We start from the raw sequence: 15,410 nt of genomic DNA, 5'->3' as shown, positions 1-15,410 counted from the left end.
GACTGGGGGCTGTGTGTCCGAGGTGGAGTGATGCTGTCCCTCAATTCCTCCAGGCTCACGCCAGAGCTGCTGGGGGGCAAAGGTCTCCCAAAAGCCAAGTCTCTCCGTGGGAGATGCTCCGCCTGCCCTCCTGAGCTGGCTCCGCGGGCGCTCAGAGGCTCCTCTTGCCAGTAGGATGGCGCCACTTCATTAAACACGGGCCAGAAGTCTTAATGAGCGACAGGGGAACCCAGCACTTCCCCTGGCTGCATCCGGGGACAATGCCCCATCCAGCTCTGGGGCTGCTCCACAAAAAAAAGGCCCCTCTGCGGGGAGGCCAGCCCTTGGTGCCCCGCGATGAGGATGGCAGTGTCCCTGGTGCCAGGAGGAGCTCCAGGTCTATAGGTTCTCGCCAGGCTGGTACTGGGGCTCTGTCGAGGTGAAGTAGTCCTCCAGGAAAGCCTGCAGGTACTCGAAGGTGGGTCGCTCTTCCGGGTCCTTCCGCCAGCACTGGCACATGAGGTCATGCAGGGACTCGGGGCACTCGGGGGGGCAGGGCATGCGGTACCCCCGCTCCACCTGGTCCAGCACCTCCCGGTTCACCATCCCTGCATGCGGCCAGAGATACGGCACTGAGTGATGGGTCAGATCCTGCACCACACCTTTCCCAGAGGGGACACCAAGAGCATCATGCTCGGACAAGCCTTACAGGCAGCTGCAGTGACTTGACCCAGGGAAAGAGGGACCCCTGGCCCAACAGTGCTCATGACCGCCAGCCTGGCACCTTGCTCAGAGACCAGAGCAGGACGGGGCAGCTGTGACCCTGCATCCTGGCTGGGCTCTGCTCACCCTGCCCCAGCAGGGCAGGGTCCAACCTGGGCAGAGACAGCTCACCCCCAAGCCCAACCTCCCTGCCCAAATCACAGGAGAAACTTTGCATCAGTTTGCTCCTCCACAAAGATGGCTCTGGGGGCCACGGAGTGCCAGGGGCGAGCGCTGGGCAAGGGTGGCTGGCATCAGGGCACCACGATGGGAATGGGGTTTCTGCCAGCGTGTGCCAGCCCTCACCTGGGTATGGCACTCTGCCCTTGGTGGTAAGCTCGGTCAAGAGGATGCCGAAGGACCAGACATCCGACTTGATGGTAAACCTTCCGTACAGAGCAGCTTCAGGGGCCGTCCACTTGATGGGGAACTTTGCGCCTGGATGGAGAGGCAGGGTGAGGGGCTGTTCCTGGCCCCATGGTGCCCGAGGGCACATGGGCTGTGAGTACTTCCAGGACCCCTGTGCAGCCAGAGCCATGTGTTGGCTCAAGATGCAACGTATACCCCTGGGGACTGGGAACCATGGAGCGGCCACTGCTATAGTGCCACCTGCCTGGGCACGGTGCCAGCAGCCCCAGGCACACACCTTGCCGAGCGGTGTACTCGTTGTCCTCGATGAGGCGCGCCAAGCCAAAGTCAGCCACTTTGCACACCAGGTTCTCCCCCACGAGGATATTGGCTGCCCGGAGGTCCCGGTGGACGTAGTTCATCCTCTCCACATAGGCCATGCCAGATGCTATCTGCGGGGACCAGGACATTGGGGCACTGAGGCTGGTGGGGTGACATGAGGGTCCCCAAGGAGCGCCTGGCACCACCGAGAAGAACGGCTCCACAGTGGGACCCAACCCACGGTGCGGGAGCTGCCAGTTGCTCAAGAAAACCCACAAAGACACAGGTTTGCTGGCCAGGGAGAGCTGGCAGCAATGAGAACGGGCAAAATGATGATCCCTGACTGCAACCCAGCTCTGGCCTGAGCACCCAGTGGGGATGGCGGCACCCAACGCAAGCTGAGCGAGGCTGTGGAGCACTCCACCACCCGACAGGCAACAGCCACAACAGCCCAGCAAGGTGCTTGGGCAGCCACTGCCCTTGGAGGGAGATGCAGGAGGCCTGGGGAGGAATAAACCCACCTGAGCCGCCATATCCACGAGCTGGGGCAGCCGCAGGTACTTGCCCATCTCACCCTTCAGGAAGTCCAGGAGGCTCCCTGCGAGGAAGACCACAGTCATGGCAACCTGGAGGAGCAGAGCCCCTTGGCCGCCCCGCTGGCATCCCTCCCACACTCACCCTTGCTCATGTACTCAGTGACGATGTAAATGGGCTCCTCTGAAACCACAGCGTAGAGCTGAACCAGCTTCTCATGACGGAGCTTCTTCATGACCTGGGCTTCCTGCAGGAAGGCCTCCGGGGACATGGTGCCAGGCTTCAGTGTCTTGATCGCCACCCGGGTGGTGCCATTCCAGGTCCCTGCAGCACAGGACACACTGCTCAGGACACATTTACAGGGCAGGGGGCCGTGTCCCTTGCCTGCTCCCCCACCCCACTGCAGGCTCTGGGCACCTGCAGATGGCTGGGGAGTGGATGCAGGTGGTGACACGGGGGGACAGCTGGTCAGGAGTGGTCCTTACCCATCCACACCTCTCCAAAGCAGCCCTGCCCCAGCTTCACCTCCAGCCGCAGCGATTCCCGGGGGATTTCCCAGGCATCTTTGGCAAGGCCTTGGGTCTGGGGCTTGGAAGTGGGGCAGACATTCGTGAGACGGTGGCACAAGCCGTCAGCGTGTTCTAGCAGAGGAGGGCACAACACCAGGGTGACACTTGGGCATTTAGGCACATGATGTCTTTACCGCACATCTTCCCCGCAAAACACCTCAGGGACCTGTAGCCCTCACCCTCTTCCCTAAAACCCAAGCAGCTTTTCACCAGGGCCCCCCCCCGCAACTGGTCTGGGGTACCCCAGCCCCATGAGGACAGGCACAGCACCCAGGGTGTCACCCAGACCCCAAGGGGACCCCAAGTGGCTACCCACTGGAGTAATAGGCCACCAACTGCTGCAGGCTGTTGAACTGTGTACGGGAGGTGATGTAGAAGCCGCCACTGTCCAGCTTGCGGATCTTGTAGTGCTTCACGTTGAGTCCCTTGGCGTTGTCGAAGTCAGAGACAGAGAGGCAGTAGGCACCTGTGGGCAGGACCACAGGGCTGGGGGGGAGATGCACCGCAAAGTGGTGCTCCCCATGGGGTCTTGCTGGGGGGGTGGGTGTGGAGCAGAAGGATTGGGCATGCAGGCTGCTGCTTTCACCCAAAAGCAGAGGATGGGGAGCAGCTCCTGGCTGCATGAGCTGGCACTTTGTGCCAGGGAGGGATGGCCTGTACCCCCAGCTACAGCCATGCCACGTAATCATAACATCCAGCTGCCCCCACTTGCATGGCAGCTCTGCCAAGCCTTGTCACCAGCTGGGCCAGCATGGAGGTGGAGGGTCTCTGGGAGACCCCCTACTGAGGAAGGAGGCAGCTGTCAGGTCAGTCATCTGGGCACAGGTGATCCCCACTGCTCCTCCAGCCCCAGCAGCCGAGAGCCAGCTCAGCATCCCCACGGGATGTGCTAACAAGGGGCATCATCCCCTCCAGCCCCACACAGACCTGCCAGGTCCTTCTCTCTGGCAACACATGGTGCACAGCACCACTACTGCTTCCTCCACAACGAACTGCTGCTCTTGGCCGGGACACACAGGGGCCACCATGTCTCAGAGGAGCCAGCACCACAGGGATGGACTGTGCACCCCAGGCTGGCACTGAGGAATAGACCCCACTGGGTTTGGGGGGGTCCAGTGGGTGGGAGGGTGAGCAGTCCCCAGGGCACAGGGATGAGCATGGTTCTGATGGCAAAGAGGGGACACCAAAGCAGGGGAGAGGACCAGACAGGAGGCAGGCTGCAGGGAGCTGCTAACCCACAACCCCAACATCTCGGCATCTCAGAGGGGAGCCAAGGGGCTGGTGGGCCCGATTCCCTCCTCCACAAATCTCACTGTGGGCATCACTTTGGGAGCTTGTCTCTGCTCTGCCCACACAAGAGCAACACCGTGCTGCTGGGGCCACAAATAACAGAAAGGATGATTTATGCCACTGCTTGAATGAGCTGTTTCTACCAGAATAAAATAAATAGTGGCAAGTTCAAGGCATCACAACAGAAAGGAACACAAGGATCTTTTCCCAAAGGTATATTTGAAGCCAAACTAAACCACATTTCCAGGTAGGAAACAGCATCCTCAGGCAGCCAAACCGTGAAGATCACAACTTGCACTTTCGGGAGATAAAAAACAAGTATAAGGAGCACTTTTGGGAGGTAAAAAACAAGTATAAGGAGTTGCTAGACTTGGAAGAAGGACCTAAAGATTCATCACTACCTCTGCCTGGTTGCCCAGGAAGCATATGTTCTAGACTTTGCCACCATATAGGGACCAGGAAAAAACAAAAACCACCTACTTGGGAGTGTAAGGAAAAAAACCCAAAACCCAGGGAGAAAGAGCATCCTGCCTGATGGTCCTGCCAGAGCTGGTGGGACACCTGACTCCCAACCTGCCATGAGCTGAACCGTCTCTTTGAACGGCGACCACTGGGCAGGCAGCACCGGAGAGAAGTGGCCACATCCCTCCACAGGGTGGGGAGGCTTGTTGTTGTAACGGTGTGTTCAGCATAGAGATGTCACTGGTGATTTAATGGGTGCGTCAGCACCTGCTCCCTGGGGACCAGCGAGACCCCAGGAGACTTCCCATGCTGAGGAGCATCACTCAGTGACCCTGAACATTGGCTCCTGTCTACAAGGTACGACTCTTTTCTCCTTCTCCCTCCCCATGCACCTAAGCTGGGGGAACCAGGACTGTGCAGTGACCAAGGGGACCAGGGTTCCCGTGCGGATGCCTGCCCACTCCCTGGAGTGGGGCTCCCCCAGGCTGTCCCCCCCCCAGCCCCCTCACCTTTTGTGGTCTCGCTCTCCCGGACCAGGAAGGTCCCTCGGGGGTTTTCGGGGTTGAGCAGCAGCCGCTCGGACTCCCGGCGAGTGATCTTCCCAAAATACCACCTGCAAGAGCAAGGCAGCAGCTCAGCACCCAGCACTCGCCCACCCCCTCCATTGCCTGTTCAAGCAGCAGGCTCAGCCCTGGCCCCCCACGCTGCAGGTTTCAGAGACCATGGGCTGTGCCTCCAGGCTTGGGCACCCTGGGGCGTGGGTGTGCCATGCCCCCATACAGCCCAGGCTGGGCATCAGCTGAGGAGCAACCCTGCACCACAGACTGTGAAATGCCTTTGCTCCAAAAGCCTCCTCAAATGAGGGGCTCCAGGGACCCCTGAAGCCCCCTGACCTCTTGCTGGGGGGGATGCTGTGCCACTGGCTGGGGACGGGCTGCAGGGACGTAGCTGTGACCTCCTGCTCTGGGACTTACAGCCGGCTTTGCCTCTGCCTGCTCTCCCTATGTGACAGTCAACTCTGAGCTCAGCCTGATCCACACAGGTGGTGCCAGAAGCATCCTCGCACATGGATGCATGTCCATGCGGAAGAGTAAAAACCAGATCAAAAGCATCAGGTCCACCATGGCCCCTGCTATGCCACTGCTCATCCCTCCACCACGCAAGCATGCCACACCTCCACACTTTATGGGCCTTAAAGAAGGCTGGAAAACATTTAAGGGGTGTATGAATTCAAAGGGGAAAAATAACAAAAAGGAAAAACCCAGAGGCCTTGCAGGCTTTGCCCAGGAGACGGGCAGGAGGAGGGAGGAGTGCTCAGGGTGCATTTGCTGTCGCTCGTCTTTAAATTGTCTAAAAGATGGCAATTACTCTTCAGCCTGGATGGAGTCTGAGGGCGCAACATAGTTACTGGGGATGTAGCCCGTCTGTCCTGTAGTGAGGGAATGAGCCAGCCACCAGTCACCTTCCCTGCAAGAGAACCAAAACACACTCAGTGTGAAGCCAGGAACCCCCCCCCAGCTGGCCCCTCTCCTGCCTGCAGATGCTGGGGTTGGGGGGAAGGTGAGCCAGCACAGAGCCCCACCGGGAAGAGGTGCAGCCCCCACAGCCCCCAGCCCTGCAGCTGGACCCGAGCCAGGAGGGCTCCTGCTACCAGCCCCTGCCTGTGGCTCCATTTGGGCAAGCTCTTGGTATTGGGGCCACCCATCCACATACTAGATGCTTTAAACTTAAATCGGGCAGGGCAGCCAGCAAGCCAAAATAACTTCAGAGCCACCTGAATGCAAACAGGGTCTGGCTGGAGGTTGAGGGGCATTGGGGATCAAAGGCAGCAGGGAGTGACAGGCAAGGGGGAAGAAGGGCATATGGGAAAAAAGTGACAGAATGATGGCAGTGATTAAAAAAGCACCAGGAAAAACCAAGAGAGTCTGTTAAACACAGGCTGCAGAAAAGCAACAGGGTGGGGCTGAAGTTTGGGCGGTGGGGGTGAGGCCTGCCCCGCACTGATGCCCAGCCTGGATGCAGTGGGCTCTGTCCAGCTCGGGTGCCCCACTTGCAGCCCCAGGATGGGCAGGCTGCATGGCTGCAGCCCCCAACCACGAGCTTCCCCACAGCCCCACCAAGGGCTGCGCCTGCATGACCATGAGTGCGGCTTGCACAGAGCCACGCACACCCACTGTGCTGGCCCCGTGACCTGAGCATGGCTCTGCCCTGTGGGAGTCCCTGTGCCATCCCCAAAAACCCAGGGCTGACCCATCATCCCTCCTGCCCTGGGCATGGCAACCCCAAGCACGTTCCCAGGAGCTGGCAAGGGTGTGGGAGCCTTCTCAATGCTCTGCCCTCCTCCCTGCAGGCTTCTGCATGGGACAGGGCAGGAAAGCACAATAAATAGAGAAGAACAGGATGGCAGGAGGCAGCTTCCCCTTCCCCACAGACAGCAGGGCTTCCTCCCACCACCTGCATCTTCTCACCCATCAAAGATGGAGTCACCTAATTTATCCTGACCACAAGGGAGACGAGGCTACGGGAAAACTGCAGATTTGTGGGAACAGCACCACAAGGATGCAAGAACTTGGCAGGACAACCTCCACAAACACTTTACAGAAAAACCATAATAACCTCAATCACCACTAAAAGACCCTTCAGACCACATCCAGACCCATCCCTGACCCCTGCAGACATGTAAACCTCCATCCTTGCTCCAGACACACCAGCAGCTTGTGACTTTTGCTTGTCCTAGCTAAACCAGCAATGCTTCAAAGCGGCTGGGAGAAGCCAGACATGGCCCCTGGCTCCCCGTGCTGGTGCAAGCAGGGCCGGGGAAAGCGGGGACACTCAGGGCATCTCCTCCCAACCACACAGCCAGGCTCTGCTGCCCACCTGGAGCCCTTCCCCAGCCTCCCAGCAGCCCCGGCCGGTATTTTAACTTCTCCCAGTCCCAGCGCATCTTGTGGAAGGTAGCTTGGGATCCCCAGCCAGAGCTGCTGCCCCAGTCACCTTTACTGGGAGGACTCCGAAGGGGACAGGAGGCTGGTTAGACTCCTCTCCCACAGGACCGGAGAAAACATCTGCTTGAGAAATGCCCAGCTTTTGACTTGTGGCTTTATTCCAGCTTGGGCTGCAAGGCTGTAAGCTGGGAATTTGGCAAAAACAAGCTATTCCAAAAATGTCTCAGTGGGGAAAAAATAATAATCATCATCATCATCAAATCAAAGCATTTCAACAATTCCCTGCACAATCTTACCCAAAATACCCCACCAGATCCCTGCTGGCTGCCCGCTCGCTGTGAGGAGACCTCCTCCTGCTGGAAATGGTACCACAAGAGCGTTTCCACACTGGAATGGATGGATTTGGCCCATCCAGGAGGCCAAGGGTCACCGCAGACAGCCTGGGCTTTGCTGGGATGCAGGAGCAGGGAGGTGAGCGATGTGGAGGCTTCTTCTCTTGCCCTACACAACCCCAGCCTGCTAGAGCAGCAAAAACCCGCAGCCACCCTGCAAAGCTGCTGGTGGCCGGTTGGCACCATGGCCATGGGCTCCCACTGCACCCAGGACCTGCCAGCCCTTCCCGGGCTGACCCCAAACACCCTCCCCAAAGCCCTAGGGCACCGACTGTGCCCTCCCAGGGAGCCCAGAGGAAGGGGACATCATATGCCTGCCTTTTGCTGTCCCCAAAATGCAGCAGCCCAAGCTTCTCCCGGACCATCCAAGCATCTCTGGGCACTCAGCAAGAAGAGAGATTTACCGCCCTGCCCAAGCAGTGCACAAACTGCACAGCTTTCTCCACTGCCTCTCTCCCTGTGGACATCCCACCCATGCAGCCACTGCAGACACTGAGAAGGTCGGCAGCTAGATCCTGCACCCTGCACTGATGGGCTGCATCCTTTGGTCCCCAGGATGCTGCAGAGCCCATCACCATGGACCCTTCCCTCTGACCAAGCCTTTGACAAACAGCAGCAGAGGGAAAAAAGTATGGAAACCCCAGAAGTGATCTAAGACACAAAGAAAAAAAACGCCACATATGGGCCCGATCTGGACACCCAACAGGCAGAGCTCACTTCATAACAGCCCAAACCAGAAGCCAAGCCTGGGGCTAATATGCTGCTGAGGCTGTGAAAGCAAGAAGCACCAAACTGCACAAATTCAGGCTTTTCCTGCAGCATTGAAGCCCTGCACATCCTGCACTTCATGGATTAAATGAATCACCATTACTAAACAGCATCGGAACAAGGAGAACAAGGATCAGATTGAAAATGCGTTTGTGCAAGTCTGCCTGACCACTGCAGGAGAAATATTGGCCCTGGGACGTTCCCTCGTCTTTCCACCCTTTGACTTTGCAAAGCTGTTTTGGGTGCCCAGGTTGGAAAGCAGAAGTGGAGGGGCCAGCAGGAGCTGCAGACCCCAGGGACCCCATGGCAGTGCTAGGGACAGCAGCTCTGCCAGCCAGGCCTCCAGCAGTGCAGCCGAAGGATGCTGCAGACCATGCATGCTGTGTGTTAGGACAGACCAGATGTGGGTTTAATACAGGATCATGTTTAGGAGCATCTTCCAGCTTGTCACGCTGCCCTGCTCCATGTGGCAAGCAATGGGTGCGCTGCTATGACCAGGATGGAGAGCAAACAAGTAGGAGCCGGACCTCTAAGGAACTGCTTGAGTCCCCTGAGCCACACACAAAAAATAAAATTACAAAATGCAAGTACAATGCAAAAAAGGCCAGGAGGGAGCAAGAGAGCCAACTGAAAAGGGACTGCAGAGGGGTGCCAGGCGCAGACAAGGAAAACAGGCCAGATTCAGAGCTCCTGGGTGCAGACACATCTCTGGATGGAGCCGTTCCTTGGCATGGAACGGCCTCCCTGCTCTGCCCCAGTTGCTCAGGGAGGACAAACCCAGCCAACTGCAAAACCATTGGGCAACCCTCTCCTCCCAGCCCTGCTCTACCCAACCTTGCCCTAACATGGGCAGCAGACAGGCTTTTATCTTTTAAGATAATTAATAGTAATAATAGTAATAATCTGCAATACACACCTGATGTCCACTTTTCTCCTAAATGACAGCATGGCACAGAGGAGATAAAAAAGAGTCAAGAGAGAAGTTGAGATCAGAGGCACCATGCAAGCACAGGGAGAGCACCCATAAAGGTGAGGAGATATGTCCAGGCAAACGAGAGGGAGCTGAGCGCTGATGGGGACAGGGGACCAGTGGGGGATGCGGCCCCATGTTGGAGGGCACAGACTGGCCACCAAGCAGAGGAAGTGGCTTGGTGACAAGGCTGCAAGGCAATGGTGACCAGCAACAGGGCTGGGAGGATGTGGGAGCAGGCAAATGATTGCCTCCAGTGCTGGTGTCCTCAGACAAGTCACCACATCTATGAGTGTCTTGGCAGAGTGGCTTCAAGGGCGGCACTGCTGGCAATCGGGCAGTGATCACCAGGAGCAAAGGCGTGGGACAAAGGTGGCAGATCACCCATGTGGGCTTGACTGCAGGGACAGGGACACTCACGTATTGTTGATGATTTGCAGGCGCTCTCCTTTCTTGAAGGACAAGTCCGTTTCGGTCCGGGACTCATAGTCATAGAGGGCCACAAAGGTGGTGACTCCACCTGCAACAGAGACCGCTCAGGATGGGCACAGCCACCGGCACTGCTGCAGCTTGGTGCTGGGAAACCCTCACCAAGGACCCTCCTCTCCCACCATCCTCCCACTGGCTGATAAGTCACAGATCTGCTCCCCCTCCAGCTGAAAGACACGAGACTCTCAAAAGCAGGAGGCCCCATCATCACAAGAAGAAGCTGGAACCAAACCTGCAAAGACCCAACTGATAAACACCCCCCCCACAGGATAACCCCACCCTGCCGAGCCCCAGCCCACACTGACCAGCCAGTGCCCCGGCACGCTGAGGCGAGGTGACCATGTCGGAGGTGTTGAAGCCTCCAAAGAGCTTGGACTCGGCAGCCATGGTCCCAAAGGAGCGGCTGGGGGTGCGATGAGCGTCAGAAGCGGCTGCCTTGCTGGGCGTCTGCGAAGCCGGGTAGCCGCTATGGTGGGCATTGTCGGTGGGCTCCAGGCTGCGCCGGCGCTGGCTGGGATCTTTGGGTTTGCTCTTGCTGCTCCCCATGGTCCCAGGCTGGAGGAGACAGACACACATGCAGAGGGCTTCTTTTATTATTATTATAACTATAATTATTATTATTAAGCTGCTTCCCAGGGCTTGCACGACAGATGTGTGCCCACTAGGAAAGGAGACAACCTCCGGAGTCTTTTCAAGCATCAGCTGCCAGAAAGTCTGGCCATCCTGCCCTTGCCGTGGGATGGCATTGCCCCTCATTAATGCCAAGCCACCTCCTGCCTTGCCAAGAGTGGCCAGCGAAATGTCAGGAGCAGAGCTGCCAGGGCACACTTTGGGAGCAGAGGGAAGCATGCTTAGCTGCGGGATTGTGGAGCGAGGATGCCAAGCACGGAGCCTGGACCAGTGCTCAGGAGGGTGACTGGGGATGCACAGGGGCCAGGCGCCTGCCATGGGGTGTAGCTCAGCACTCCACACAGCCACATTTCCTCCTACATGAGGATTTCTACCAGGGCATGGACAGGAGAAGACAAGACCCAGACAAATATTCATGAGTTTGGATTACTCCGACAGCAGAAATTTGGAGAACCCATAGCTGCATTACTCTCCTTGCTCAGGATGGGGATTTAAATGCTGAGGATGTTCCTGTGAAGTCCAAAATGTGCAGCAAATGGGAGAAAAGTTTAAACTGGGAGCAGTTCCAGGCAGTTAGCAGGTAAAGACCAAGGGATCTCAGCTTTATATATAGTCATGCCTTCCTTTCCACTCAAGATCATGCTCTATAAATACCTTCAAGGTAATGATATAAATGGAGGAAGGGAATTATTTGCAGTCTCCAAAGATGGCAGGATATCCAGCAGTGTCATGAAGCTATGGAAGGAAACATTTAGGCTAGATCATGCATGGCAGGAGGGAAAAGGGAGGTGGAGACAACTGGGAAGGAGAACATCTCAAATAATAAACAAGCAGGGAATGAGCAGAGGAGGCAGCCGCTGCCTGCGGGGTGCAGACCGGAGGGGAACCTGGACGCAGCTGCCTGTGAGGCTTTGCCAAGAGCTCAGCCTCACCCAACAGACTGTTTTTTCTTACCCAGCTTTCAACAGAAGCTTGGGCCAAACCTCCATAAACAGGACAAGAGCCATAGGGCAGCTCCAGCAGCCTTCACAACCCTAGCATCGGTGGGGCAGAGCCCCCTGGCTCCTGCTGCAGGGAAGTTCAGGGGTGCCTGGCACAAGCTCTGCTCCTCTCCCAGCCTCCCTCCCCATGGTGAGGGCTTTGCTTGACAATCAGGGCTTATTTCCCAAAAGACCCAACTTCTATCTACTGTTTTCCAGCTCCCAAATTGCACAGATGACTGGCAGCATCCCCTGTCCCACTTCCACGCAGGTTTGCTTCAGCTGCAACCCTGCCAGTGGGATCAGACCCTGCCAGGGTTTGGGAATCAGAATAAATTGATTTTTTGGGTTGGGTACGGCTACAGCAGCCACTCCAGCAGGGAGTGGAGCTGTCCTTCCTCCTACATGTGCAGGCAATGAGGAAGGACCGATGCCTCTACGTGCCAGGGGACTCTGTCCACGCATATCTGTGCTGGGCTTTGGGGGCCTCAGAGCATAGGAAGGTCAAATATAAGCTTTGCGCTTGCAAATTGTCACCGACAGCAATCCAGAAGCAGAGCCTGTGGTGAAGAGGAGGGGTCTGTCACATAAATAAATGCGCTTTTAAAAGCCTGGTGCAGAAGATGCTAAAGCAGAACTTGGGGGAAAGCAGGACCTTAGAAATGACAAGGAAAAGCCCCCACCGGTAAGGAAATCAAACCTCCCCGTCCCCCCGGTCAGCCCTTTGCTCACCTCCACCCGGGGCTCCGGCACCCACTGGTGCTCCCGGGATGGCAGCGGCAGTGCGGGGAGGAAAGCGAGGGCACGGCGGTGCTGTGACCACACGGCTTGTGACTGCCCACGCGACTGTGAGCAAGGGGCACAGCTGCTCAGAGTTTCCCCTGGAAGCAGCACTTCCCCAGGCAGGAAAACACCCCGGCCAGGGCGGCGGATTTAGCAGCACTTTGGGAATACAAGCGTCCCCTGAGCGCACCCCGCGGGGCTGCCAGCCTGGGTTGGCAACTGATTTATCAGTGCGCTGAGAAAAATCAGAGTAGAAAATAGTTAATATGCCTAGAGATTAGCCAGGAGCAGAGCACAAGAAGGGGAGAGTGTATCCCCCAGGCACTTCCCCAATGTCCCCAAAGCACCGGGGGTCCTCGCCTTCACATCCATTAGCCCACGGGCACAGGACATGCATCTTCCAGGTGGGTCCCGGCCTGGGACCACAAGTTCATCCCTCCTTGTGCAGTGGTTTTGGGGAGGGAGGGCTCTCCAACACGCATCACAAGCTCCCAGCTTGCAACTGGGTGCTAACCCTCCTTGGCAAGGGCTGTGCTGGGACTGTGCTGCTCACCAGGATGTGCTGTTCTGATGGGGCACAATCCAGCCACTGGGGCTTTGGCTGCAGGAGCCAAAGATGGGAGTGGAGGATGAGGAGGAGGCACAAGCCTGCTGTCATCTGGGGAAGGGGCTGCAGAGCAGCAAGCCCCACTCCAAACTCTCCTGTTGCAAAAACCTTTGCACCTAAACACCTGCACACACTAATTTCAATTTAGCTAGTGCAAAACATAAGATGACAACCCCAAAACATACCCAGAGGGACTGGCAGCCTCGTACCATCCCCACTCAGAGACCCAGGTAACTCAGCTAACGTGACCGTGCGGCTTTAGCCCTGCAGCCACCCCAGGGGGGACGTTCCCCACCCGCCCCCAGTGAGGAGAGGGTGGTCTGAGAAATCCCCTGCAGCCCCCACATCACTGCCTTGGCAGCTGGTGAGGAAAGGGTGCAAATTCCCCTAGGAGGATGAAGGGGGTTGTGCAAGAGCCTGGCAGAGGAGTTATTAATGATGGCAGGAATGTGCTGTGCACTCAGGTCCCCGGGGAAAGAGGGACCACGCACCAGCCCTGCTGGCAGGGAGAGACCCACCTGCCTCCAGCAGAGCTGGCAGTGACAAAGCCCCACCAGAGCTAAGGGGCAGAGAAGGAAGTGGGTGAACCCACCACCCCGCCACGGTGGCTCCCAGCACACCCCAGCAGCATCACTGGGAGCTGTGGGACAGCATCACAGTGGCCAGATTGCAAAATATACCCACCGCCAGCAGCTATGCTGTATTTATGTCTAATGTACGGTATTTCTACATGTAACAGGCTGCAGGCACACACAGAGCTGCCAGCGTCCAGCCAGGGCAGCCCAGCTGATGCCCAGCGGGATATTTCCCTGCTCCCATGCTTTTTGCAGCCAACAGTGCTGGGATGGGGGGGCTCAGCACCACTCCCCATCCTGGCCAGTGCCTCAGCTTTCGGCAGGGCTTCCCCTCCCAAGGCTTGTGCAGCGGTGGCGGGCTGGACCGCGGCCAACATTCCTGGCACTCGTCTCTGACTGATGCGAGGCAGTGTACAGAGGCAGCTTTCCTGCAGCGGCGATTAGCACCCCGGGCACGTTGCAGCCTGCAGGAACTCCCCTGGTTTCCACTCTGGGGGGTCAGTGCCAGTGGCAAATCGCAAGCCACCATGGTGCTGAGTTGTGAGGCCTCAGCTCTGCCCCCACAGGCTGGCCACACCACAGGGAGCATCAAGGGATGGGAAGGACAAATGGAGGGTTCTGCCTTTTGCTCTTACACCCAGCACCCTACCCACCCATGGATGCTCAAGGGCCAAATCCGGCTGTTGCAGAGCACCCGGTACCCCAGATCTGAGCCCCCCCAGGGGGTCAAGAGGGTTTCCTGTTTCCCACGTGGGTTAATTCAGCAAAGCAGCCTGGTGCCCCCTCCCCAGGGCCGTTGGAGATGCCTTACCGGTGCTTTCTGGCTACAGCCTTGCCGCGGGGTGGGGAGGGGCCACCAGCAAAGTCAGCTCAGCTCCCGCCACAGCCTGCGAGACAGAGGGGATATCAGCACCCACAGCAGCCACCGCCACCATCTCCCCTTGCGCCATGGTCTGGCACCCAGGGCTGCCACTGCCTTCCTCCTCCTCCTTGCCATCCCTCCAGCGCAGGGCCAGCAGCTCACACCCATTCGCTCTGATCTCTCATGTGTGAAGAGGGGACGGACGATTCTCTGCTCCACTTCATCAAACCCACCCGGGGACAGGAGAGGAAGCAGCTGGAGCTGCCCTGAGCGATGCGCCGGTGCGAGAGGGGAGTGCAGGCACCCCCAGCCCGCTGAGGATTTTTTGGGAGAGAAGCAAAGCTGGTTCCTCCGGACACACCAGCATTCCCAGCCCCACTTGCTCCATCTCCAGGCAGCTAGGACCAGTGGCAGGGAGGGTCAGCCACCAACTGAGGACCTTGTCCCCAGGGATGAGAGTCACCTCCTCCATCCCCAACAGCACAGACAGATGCTATGGCATGAACCAAGCACAAGCTCTGGGAGCACCTCATGCTGCTCAAGCCCTAACTCAGCCAGAAAAACACATTTTGGCCAAATTTTTCAAAAGGGACAGTTTCCTGCTGCAAGTGTGTGTGATGGGGGGGACACTTGTCAGCAGCAGTGGCTCAGGGCAGAGCTCTGGGCTGAAAGCAGAGCAAGGCAGGGCCCTGCAGAGCCAGGGTAGTCACCTTGTCTGGCTCTGCCATCCCCTTCCAGCCCCCACATCCTGCAGGAATTGCCCCTTTTCCCCCTCTCATACTGAAAAAGAAATCCCTCTCCAGCCAGCCCTGCTCACCCAGTGCCAGACAGAGGCTTCAGCTGCCCCTGAGGGGCTCCAGCTTGCCTGGCATGGAGGGGATTCGGCCCCCGCAGCACCCCCAGCTTCACAGCCCTGAGCAGCATCACAACAGGCTCCTGTCCCAGCTGGAGCCCAGGTCTCATCCAGGGGGAACATCCCAGGTGGATGGGGATGGGGCGCAAGCAGGTTTTTGCTGCACAGTCTTCTCACCCTGCTGAGAGCAAGCCTGGAAGGGTGCCCAGCCACAGCCTCTTGCCTTTATGCCCTCGGCCACCAAGGCATAGCAAAGGGAGGGCTTGCACTGAGATGGCAGCAAAGGAGGAG

At 57.9% G+C, this 15,410-nt stretch overlaps 1 protein-coding gene across 1 annotated transcript; it reads right to left on the bottom strand.

Annotated features, from left to right (window-relative positions):
* Window positions 1-368: 368 nt before the first annotated feature.
* SRC (SRC proto-oncogene, non-receptor tyrosine kinase) lies at window positions 369-10,405 on the bottom strand. Its single transcript, XM_075721382.1, has 11 exons — window positions 10,135-10,405; window positions 9,761-9,860; window positions 5,634-5,732; window positions 4,775-4,878; window positions 2,830-2,979; window positions 2,430-2,585; window positions 2,089-2,268; window positions 1,932-2,008; window positions 1,388-1,541; window positions 1,048-1,179; window positions 369-587 (listed from the first exon to the last, which is right to left on the bottom strand). The coding sequence occupies exons 1-11, from the start codon at window positions 10,403-10,405 to the stop codon at window positions 379-381; spliced, it is 1,632 nt and encodes a 543-aa protein (XP_075577497.1). The 3' UTR covers window positions 369-378.
* Window positions 10,406-15,410: the final 5,005 nt, after the last annotated feature.

Source organism: Pelecanus crispus, chromosome 14 (genome assembly GCF_030463565.1).
Source record: "Pelecanus crispus isolate bPelCri1 chromosome 14, bPelCri1.pri, whole genome shotgun sequence".
Taxonomy (NCBI): domain Eukaryota; kingdom Metazoa; phylum Chordata; class Aves; order Pelecaniformes; family Pelecanidae; genus Pelecanus; species Pelecanus crispus.
This window is presented reverse-complemented; position numbering and strand designations above follow the sequence as displayed.